The sequence below is a fragment of the Panthera leo genome, chromosome C1 (assembly GCF_018350215.1).
Source record: "Panthera leo isolate Ple1 chromosome C1, P.leo_Ple1_pat1.1, whole genome shotgun sequence".
Classification (NCBI taxonomy): Eukaryota; Metazoa; Chordata; class Mammalia; order Carnivora; family Felidae; genus Panthera; species Panthera leo.
Window position 1 is genome coordinate 27,158,597 of NC_056686.1, and position 10,394 is coordinate 27,168,990.

Genomic DNA, 10,394 nt, shown 5'->3' on the forward strand with positions numbered 1-10,394 from the left:
AAGACTAAAAAAAATATCATCTTTCTCCCCAGAATAAAATGACTAAAACATAAACTTGTATTTTGGAACAATCTAACTTGATAGAAGGGTGGCGGGCAGAGACTGGACTCAGAACCACAGGCAGAGTCTGTCAATACTTACTAGAGCCCTATATCACTGTCTACAAGGGATATTTATTTGTTAAGACATCAAATGTGTCTGCTAGGAGATTAACCAGATCCAATGCATTTGCATGAAGCGCATTGCCACTCTTATCTCAGTTCTAAAAGGAGCTTAATTTACTTAATGTCTGCTATACTTATGACAAAGTATTTATTGTGCCCAAAGCTGGAATTCTTATCCCAGTTCTGCCTGACAAGTCACAGGAATATTTCACACAGCAAGCCACAGTATGCTGTGGTATTACCAAATACCACAGGAATTTCTGAGTGGCGGGAAAGCTCGTATCTGACCCATTTTCCTCTCTCACAGAGCAGTGAGCAAGAAAAGGCCAATGACCTTTTATCCCGATCAAAACAATGTAGGTAAATTTGTCTCCTTCCCACCATCGTATCTCTAGCTTCTCTTCAAATCTCACAATCCTTATATTGCACAAGCCCCTAGGCCAAAGGTAACACTGAGAAAAAGAGGCTCTATTTATTAAGAAGTTCTCAATCCAGGGTTATTAGGCACTAGAAAATAAACTCCTTTAAAGACCTGTAATAAGTAACTTAAAAAAAAAAAATAACACCTGTATTGTTTAGACTCCTGTCATAACTCAGCTTAAGCAAGTGCCGATGAAACTAAAACCATAATAAAAACATGAATAGTGCTGATGTTCTAGAAACACTACCAAAAAACCAACGAGCTGGTGTAAGGCAGAACAGTCAAGTAATTATGGCACCATTAGCGTAGCTCTGCTGACCTGCTGGGTGACCTGTAACTAGTCCCTTTGCCACTTTATGCCATTCATTCTGTATCAGTGACAGAGAATTAACTACTATGTATCTCAGTGGAATAGTGAGTAGATTAAATTATTAAGCAAAATACTTTAGGCAAAAGTCATATGAATGTTAAATATTATGATTTACAAGCATTCATTTTCCTAGCACTCCTGTGGGGTTAGGAAGTTATCTCGATGTCATAGATGAGTACACAGGCACAGGGGGTAAGGTCACATGATAAGTCTCCATTTACTTAGTCCCCGTGGGAAGGGAATAATACACACCTTTAGCAATCACATGAACTTTCTTGGCACATCCTACACAATCTTTTTTTTTTTTTTTTTTTTTTTTTTTTTTTTTTTTTTTTTTTTTTTTTTTATTTTTTTTTTACACAATCTTTAATACATTCAATCCTTAACTTAATGTTGCCATCTTTTAACATGCTGTTGCTAGAACCAAAATAGCTCTAAGATAGCAACAAGGCCAAAGTAAGTGAAGATGAATAATTCTGTGTGCTATGGCAAGAATAATCACAGAAAGACAGATAATCTCAAGGTGAAATGTGCATTGTTATTTTCTAGATCTTACCTCCACTACCATGTAAGAACTTTTAGCTGTAGGAATTAAGAATCATGGTTTGCTATGAAAACACTGACGAAAATTTTTAAAGGCTATCTATCTCAGGCCTTCATGTTGGTGTGACCCATCCAAATTCTCTGTGAATGTATTTTCCCCTCAGGCTTTAATTAGCGAATATGCAGAAAAAGAAAACAAATCCAAACAGCCTGAAGAGTGAATAAGTACCAATAATGAGAAGGGCTCAGGAGGTCCAAAAAAGGGCAAAATTACTACTATATAATAGGAATATAGAAGAAGCACAGAAGATTTTTCTGCTCTCATGTAAGGCTACTTGCTATACTGCTTACCCGACTCCGAAGACAGTCAGCCAGGTTTCGGCGTGTGAAATTAGCTGCTGCTGTGGGAGACAATTCATAACCTGGTCCAAGAGATAAACAGTCATAAGCAGAAGAAATAACAGCACCCGAAATCATCTCACTACTCCTGTTCTTACATCCTTCCACCCTCTGTACACCCAGAGTACATAAAGTACACAGAACGAAGAGTATAATCCTACTTTTTGTCCATTTCCCCACACAACAGTTGTGAAATAGCTGGTTAGTACTGACAGTGATTCCTGGCCACAACACAGAACCAAGGCAACTATTCTATGGTGAGATCAAATGCACAGCCTTGCTTAAGCTGATCATTCATCAATAGACTGTGGTTTCCTCTATAGAAAGGGGTACAAATACACAAGTATTAGGAAAGAAAAGAACGAGGTCTCAAGATGCTGATTTTTAAAGTTTATTTAAAAAGGATATTGGGAAAAGAGAGGCTGGAAGTTAGGACTGCCTCAGTCATATTTCATAAGATTTTCTTTTAAAAAAAATAAGTAACTTTATTAAATGATTTTCAAAAGTACAGGCCACAGAAAAACACGTTTCGATCACTATCTACAACATTTTTAAAAAACAGAGTATCTCAAGCATAAAACCTCTAAAAAGAAAGTCGTAATGACAACAAAACTACAGCCCAGAGAAATGCCATCAGGTATGTGTTTAATACTGCACTCACTTTGGAACTTAACCCCCCAGTAAAAAGGGACTAGTGCCAAAACCCAAGAATGACCCAAAACTGAGCAGCCCCATGCAGGAAATGCCAGTTTGGAAAGAAAGACAGCATGTGGTTAAATTATTCCCTACAACAATTCAAACACCAGTGTTACAGCAGGTAAGATTTAGATTAAAATTCTAACAAATATTTATTGAACAGCAATTATGTTTCAAGGTCTATGCTACGTGCTTTCATATGTTATTGAATGTCATGCTCACAACAAGCCTATCAGTACCTATTAAAGTATAAGGGGAGCAACTCTGAACAAGCAGGAATACTTTGCAATTCTCCACCTAATCCCCTAAACACCACTAAGGATTTTACAGTTATTTTAAAGGCAGAAAGGTCTGATTCCTATTTATATATAGATTTTTCTTCCTTTCCCTTATTTTATCTCAGTTCTCAAACTTTAATATGCATTAAGAATTACTGTGCAGGGTTATATACACAAAACTACACCTGACAGGTAATTTAAGATTTTAAAGGCAATTTTAACCATACACGACTTTTGTTTTCTGCACTGACTTTCAACTCCAAAACCCATGTAACAAGCAACTCTCTCAACTGGTTTACTCTTCCTCCCCCTCCAATCATGAAATATTGCTGCAGCTACCGTACTTGAGAGACATTATTGGCTTCCCTCGCCTGCCATGTAGGCAGAAAGTAGAGCCACTAGAAAAAAAAAAAAATTCTTGAAATACTCTTAACTTGCCTAAACCTAAGTGCCATGTGCTTCAAGTTCCTTTTTCATCTTTGAATTCTCTGTGGTACTAGCCAGAGTGCTTAAGACAGAGGAGGCCCTCAAAAATATTCATGGAACTGAATGTATGATGCTAAATTTACTACCTAAAAAACTACATAATTGGGTCATATGCAGCCATTTTATACAATGATATTCAAATTAAGTTCTTTCACAGCTCCATATTATACCAGTGCTGTGTCTAAGTGTATTAAACTGTAAAGTAACTGAAGGTCTTTCCTGCTAGTGACACTATGAACTTTCCTGGATAATAGGGCTAGTGGCAGTATTATTTCATAATAATGCTTTGCCTAATGAGGAAATCCTACTGACGAATCCTCTAACAAGGATTAGAGCTCATTAGCCCCAGAGGAAACTCACAAAAATCCTAATTATCTTCCTAGACACGAATCTACCAGAAAGGCAAGGCAGAACTCTTTTTGATAGTAAATCTCCCACAATTACACAGAGCTTTAAGTTCACAAGCATTTTACATATTATTAATTAATATTATTATTATTATTATCATCTCATTTTAGAGATGAGGAAAATAAAGGCCCAGAAAGGATAAGTAACTTGCCACATTAAAAAAAAGAATAGTAAAACCAAGTTCAACTGAGGTCTTTTAGCTTTGAGGTTCAGCCATACCTTAGCTCAAATAACATCCTCTGAAATACCTAACACTTAAAAAGACTGATACTACCATGTTCATCTCCAAGGTGGCCCTCGAGTATCAGTGTTATAATGGTTCTCTTTTCTGCTCCAGGATTTTTACAGAAAATCTTCAGGATCAGAAGGAGAGTCTAGTTAAGGTTTTAAAAGTAGGAAGATTCAAATAAAAATATGGTCACATTGGTCCGCTCATATGTAGAATTGCCAGTGGAGAGTATTCATTTTTAGTTCAGATTTAAAGACAAATCAACCAAAGTTACATTCCAAGCATTACCCACCATTTCTCATCTTATAAAGTTGCACATTTTTCTGAATATATTCTGCAAACTGTACAGTGTCTCCAGCCTCTCCAACACACAGAAGTAAGATTTTTTCACTCATCTTAAACATCTTGTCATGATCTGCTCAAAGAAAAAAAATAGTGTTAAAAATTACCTCATCAGAAATTTACTGCTATCACACAGGAAGCCATAAATATAGTTTATCAATCACTATACTGAATAATTTTGCTAATCACTGTTTTTAGAAGACTTTAAACATTTTTTAAAGTTGATTTATTTATTTTGATAGAGAGAAAAAGTACGTGTGAGCAGGGGAGGGGCAGAGAGAGGGAGAAAAAGAATCCCAAGCAGAGCCAGACACGGGACCATGAACTGCAAGATCATGAGCCAAAATCAAGAGCAGACATGCAACCGACTGAGCCACCCAGGCAGCCCTGTTTTTAAAAGACTTTAATGGGCAACTATATTAATTACTCTCTTTCACTCTCCATGTTAAACCCATTGGTGTATTTTATTAAGGTCAATCTCAGTTGGAGAATATATTTGAAGGCCGACCATTGAAAATACAGTTAAATACATTTAAAGGCATCTGAAATGCAAAAAAAACAGAACCTTCAAAGAAATTGAAGGAACCAAGCCAATGGCCATTATCTTTAGGTTCATGATTACAAAGCCCTGCAATGTCTCTACAAATACAAATGTTAGTTATTTTGTTTATACACACACAAAAGCACAGATGAAGAACCAGTGCCAAAATGAAAATTAAGGAGCCCTCTTGAGAAAGAACAAAAAAAATCAACTGAGAATATAAATCACCTTAAAAAGTAAATCAACACCATTTCCAAAGCAAAGAGAAAATTAAAATGACTGCCAGAGCAAAAATACTAATGAATATTTTAACACTAAGCTATTTAAAAATAACCTCAAAAATCCCAAAAGTCTAATCTAATCTAGTTGAACCACATCCATTCAGAGTACACAGATAAACAAATACTCATATAGCAATTAGTGCCTGAGGAAGAAAACCCCATGTTCGGCATGTAGCTTCAGAAAAGGCCCAAATGTCCCTATCCCACTCTCACTTTCACTTTCCATTTTTCAAATAGTGCTGAATAATCTTCCCTGGGAGTCAGGTTTGAAAGCTATTTGAAAGCTTCTGAAATGCCAAAATACCTTAATAAGATTTAATGAACAAAATGCTACAGTCAAGTTATTTTACAAATGTTTGAGTTGTAGAACCGTAAGACTTCTTAGACTGAAAAAAAAAAAAAATCACACAAACTACCTGCAGATAGTATCAAACTGCCTTGAAACTCCTATACAAACACTTTTATTCATTTATTATAGGCTACAGAAGACTCAAAGACTGTTAGTTTGCAAACTTGGTCATAAAACCAAAAAACAAACATATATGGATATATTACCTTTCCAAAGAAAAAGGACCAGAAGAGTATTAGATGCCACTGGCATCTAGGTTCTTGCCAGTGGCAAGAGTATGCACAATTTTTATTTCTTTCTTCGTGCTTGCTACCATTTCTTAAAATGCCTATACTGGGGCGCCTGGGTGGCTCAGTAGGTTAAGTGTCCAACTTCGGCTCAGGTCATGATCTCTCAGTTTGTGAGTTCGAGCCCCACCTCAGGCTCTGTGCTGACAGCTTGGAGCCTGCTTCGGATTCTGGGTCTCCCTGTCTCTCTCTGCCCCTCCCCTGCTCGCACTCTGTCTCTCTCTCTCTCTCTCTTAAAAATAAATAAATATTAAAAAAGTTAAAAATGAAATAAAATGCCTATACTAAACCTGCATCATTTTTATAAGAAAACATTAATAAGTTTGCATTATTTTCACAATGAGAAAAAAAGGTGTTCTTATTTTGGAAAGAGAAAAGCTTGTTTACAAAGAATTAATGTCACATTTAGGAGAAATGCTAAAATTCTGGGCAGTAAACTGTTCAATTTTTAAATGAACTTAATTTAATATAAGGCCGAAAGTGTTTTTTAAGCATCTATCGTGTGTCCAGTGAACAGCAAAGGGAGATGTTATAGATGCTAATAGCTCCCTGAGGAAACAGCCTATGTAGCACTAGGGAATTTCTAATCCTTGACAAAGAACTTACAAGATCCACATACATGAAACAAATGAGACAACAAAATGAAGAATATCAGTATACAATACTGAGAAAAGCCAACTGTACTAGAACCCAAAATCTTGGATTGATTGATTGATTGATTGATTTTAAGTAGGCTCCATGACCAACATGGGGCTTGAACTCATGACTGACTGACTGACTGACTGACTGATTTATTTGTTTGTTTGTTTGTTTATTTTAAGTAGGCTCCATGCCCAACGTGGGGCGTGAATTCATGACTCGTGACCCAGAGATCAAGAGTTGCATGCTCCTCCAACTGAGCCAGCCAGGTGCCCCAGTAGACCCTGGTTATAATCTGGGCTCAGCACTCTGAACTTGGGCCCTAGTTTTCAAGTGTACAAAATGGTTATACTATCACTTACCCCTACCTAACTCATAGGTAGGGAAAACTGTACATGCACAATATTATTATACTCAGTATTAGACAATGTAGTTCAGATTACACATGCTTTATGAATTCAGGGGAAAAAAGCACTCTGCGTGGGTTGAAGGGCTCTGAGTAATTTAAAAGTAATTCTATACAGACCAGGAGACAAGAGACATGAAATGTGGCATATAACCAAACCGAAGACTTGGGGCATTTCCATAAGCAAGCAATCTCTGGGAAACATCTTCTCTCTATCAAAACATCACAAAGTGACAAACCAAAAAAACAAAAACAAAAACAAATAACTGATTGGAAGTATCATTCTTACTTTATACTTGGAGAAAATAAATCCCAAAAGGTTACTCATTTTCAGCATTCTTGCTTACTCTACATAAGTTCCTTCATGAAAGATAGGGAAAAGTCCTCATAGAATTCCAAAGCTCCTATCATAAAACATTTTATACCTAGAAAAGACTATAGGAAAATTAGAATTAAGTGCAATTATTTCCAACTATTTTTCAAGAACTAACTCAAACTCATCTTTCCTCCATGCCACAGTGACCTTTCTTTTTTCTGAATACCCTCAGGCTTTGCTCCTGAAATCATTAAAAACTAACCTAATATTGACCACCTATCCTTCTTTTATCATACAAAATCATCTTGTAGTACCTATTTTCTTATTTTCTTAATGTCTTAGACCCCTGTGAGGATTATACAGAATACCCGTAAAGGTACTGACTTCATTACTGTTCTACCTAGACAATACTTCCTGCTAAAATCACCTGTATATCAAAGGTCTTAGCATTCAAAATAATGGACAGATTTACTCTCAAAACAAGCTGACTCTTTTGGAAAGCATGATTTACAAATAAAACTTCTATAAACTGATCATGGGATTTCAAAAGTCATCTGACTTGAGGAATAATCCAATTCATACCATAGATGTCTAACAAGTCACTTTTAGGTCTCTCTTCTTCAAAAAGAACAGAATTCAAGCAAAGTCCCTCAGAGTTTTTTCCATCTCCCCAAGTGGTGACAGCCTGACAATCAGAAGCCTGTCACCTCTAAAAGCAGTGATGGGCACATACTTCCCGATTTAATCATTTTTCTTTCCTTAAACCAAAGATTAACTATATAGCCTGCCTTCAAAGCTTTACCTAATCTCCACAACCTGAAAGAATCTCTTCTGAACTACCTAAAAACAATTTCTTCGTCCTCTGCACTACAGGACAAGTTTGCATTTTTATATACACAGCATAACTTTCTAGCTTATACTAGAATTATTTGTACACACATCTGAGTCCCTTATTAAATTGTAACTTCTTTTAAGATACAGGCCACATCTTATTCTTCTTCACATCCCTTCAACACCCAGCACTGTAATGGGCAACACAGGTACCCAAAACCTATTTGTCAAATAAACATTAAGCCATCTGTGCCGAAGCATAATACTCTTTCAACAGTAGCATGTCTATGATCAGTCATGAAAAGACACTCTTAGATTCAACAGATCAACAACCCAAATCTTTAAAAAATTATTAAGTACCGACTATGGGGAGACAGTATAGTACAATACTTGTGGGCAAAAGATCTGAGTCAAACTGCACTGGTTTGAACCCGGGTTCTGCCTCTTGTGGCCTTAGGCAAGTTTCTTAACCTCTAGGCCTCAGCACAAACAGCTGTTAAATGACGATATATTAATGTCTATCTTAAAAGTTTAAATGAATTCATGTAAATCATTACTTAAGTACTTAGTATTATCACTACCACCTATTTGTCATTGCACTAAGCATTTGCACCAAACTTTTTCACTCAATTCTCCCAACAAGCTTGTGAGGTTGATATTACTAACCTGATTGAACAGATGAAGAAATCTGGGCACTGCGAAATAACTTGTACAAGGTCACAGAGCAAATTAAGTCAAAAGGCTCCAAACCCCGAACTCCACTAACTACTTAATACTTAAATACAAAGAAAACTTGGCCGCCAGTGCCCTGGAAAACCGGAAAAGGAGGATCAGGGCTGAGAAATGGGAAGAAACAGGCAGGGGGAGGGAAATGCCAAGTTTCTAGTCCCACACATAGTCTCAGTCTCCCCAGGATCTCACCTTATACCACCAGGAAACTAACCTCATTAGTAGCGACAACAACAGGAAAACTTTATCAAAGATTCGGGGGTCTAGGGACCCTGGTGCCCGGCAGGTGCTTGAACACATAAAAACTGAATTCCCACAGGCAACTCACCCAGCAAACATCTAACGAAGGCCAGAGCAGAGCACTGACCTAGGAGCCTTAGGAGGAGCGAATGCCAAAGCCCTAGGCCAGTCTGCCCGCCTCCTCGTTCCAAAAACTAAGCAAGCGCAGAGCAGGGCACGCGGGATTCCACCTCCCAGTCTTCCCTGGTGCTCACCCAACCTCCTACGAACTCCGTCCGACTGCCCCCAAACCCAGGCCGGCCGGGCCTCCCCTGTTTCTTCTCACCGTCCTTCATCTGGACAATGCTGCTAGCGGCCACTTGGTCGGAAGCGACGAGGACATAGTCGGGGCCCTGGATACCGATAAGGTACTCCATAGTGGCGGTAGGCCGAGAGGACAGAGCGTGGGACTCGCCGGCTTCCCGGCCTCACCGGTGAGACAGCACGGCCGAGCGAAGATTTCGCGTGACACTAACCGCGCGACCGCCCGGGCCTCCGGCGCGTTCGGATGACGCCCAATTGTCGCGAGAGGTTGTAAAGTGGGCGAGGCTTTGGGCGTCTTACTGCGTTCGCTTTTGGCCTGGGTCTCACGCAAATCTGGTGTACGAGCTGCTTGCTTTATGTAACGTCCAGTTTCTTTATTTATAAACTGAGTTTAAAACTCGCTTGGGAATGAGATCATGCGCTATATGTAAAGCTCGGAGCACGTGTGGGGGCTGAAATGGCATGCGTCCCTCGATGGCTCTTTCCCTTCTCTCGGTAAAATATCTCCAGAAACTCCTTTCTCTGAAAGCCAGGTTACAGAAAAATGAACTTGACGAGAGCCCTATTTATGTGTTTTACAAAAATAAAATATGGTTGGTTAAAGCTCTAAGCATGAAGAGTAATTATCAAAGATCTATTTACAGATATTCCAACTTCAAATTACATGCAATTGTTGCTTCTGGCAACAGCGGCTTGAAGGGAGGAATTTCACTTTTAATTTTAATCACATCTGTATTGTTTGAATGTTTTGCACTGCTCATGTATTATCCATTTCTTTTGAATATGGAACAAGCATGGCCATGTCTTTATATCTTGAAGTCATTCTGGGAAAAGCTGAAATATTTTATGATTAGTTTCTGACATTCACAATTTGGTCTTCATGCCAGCCCTACTAGCTTCCCAAGAAATGACAAAACAATTCCAATTCTATATCCAAGACAACTGTGCAATTCATTTGCTTCTGCAGAAATCTGTAGTCCTTACTCTCTTCAGAATGTTTCTTCCAGCTCTCTGCCTGTGAAGGAATATAAAGCCTGAGGAGTTAGGGGCAGCCCATCTATCACGAGATGGATGCCAGGGGCAAGTGAGGTCATTAAGTCAACTGTACTGCTGAGAACACAGATGCATCCATCATC

The 10,394-nt window shown here is 38.3% G+C and overlaps 1 protein-coding gene across 1 annotated transcript in view; it reads right to left on the bottom strand.

Moving 5' to 3' along the window:
* Nucleotides 1-9,475, bottom strand: part of PSMB2 (proteasome 20S subunit beta 2) — a 33,291-nt gene extending 23,816 nt beyond the window's left edge. The window contains exons 1-3 of the mRNA XM_042952384.1: nucleotides 9,281-9,475; nucleotides 4,287-4,409; nucleotides 1,850-1,920 (exon numbers count right to left, since the gene is read on the bottom strand). Of these exons, the coding sequence (XP_042808318.1) occupies nucleotides 1,850-1,920; nucleotides 4,287-4,409; nucleotides 9,281-9,371 (285 nt within the window). The 5' untranslated portion in view covers nucleotides 9,372-9,475. The remainder of the gene's footprint in view (nucleotides 1-1,849; nucleotides 1,921-4,286; nucleotides 4,410-9,280) is intronic.
* Between the last annotated feature and the right edge of the window lie 919 nt (nucleotides 9,476-10,394).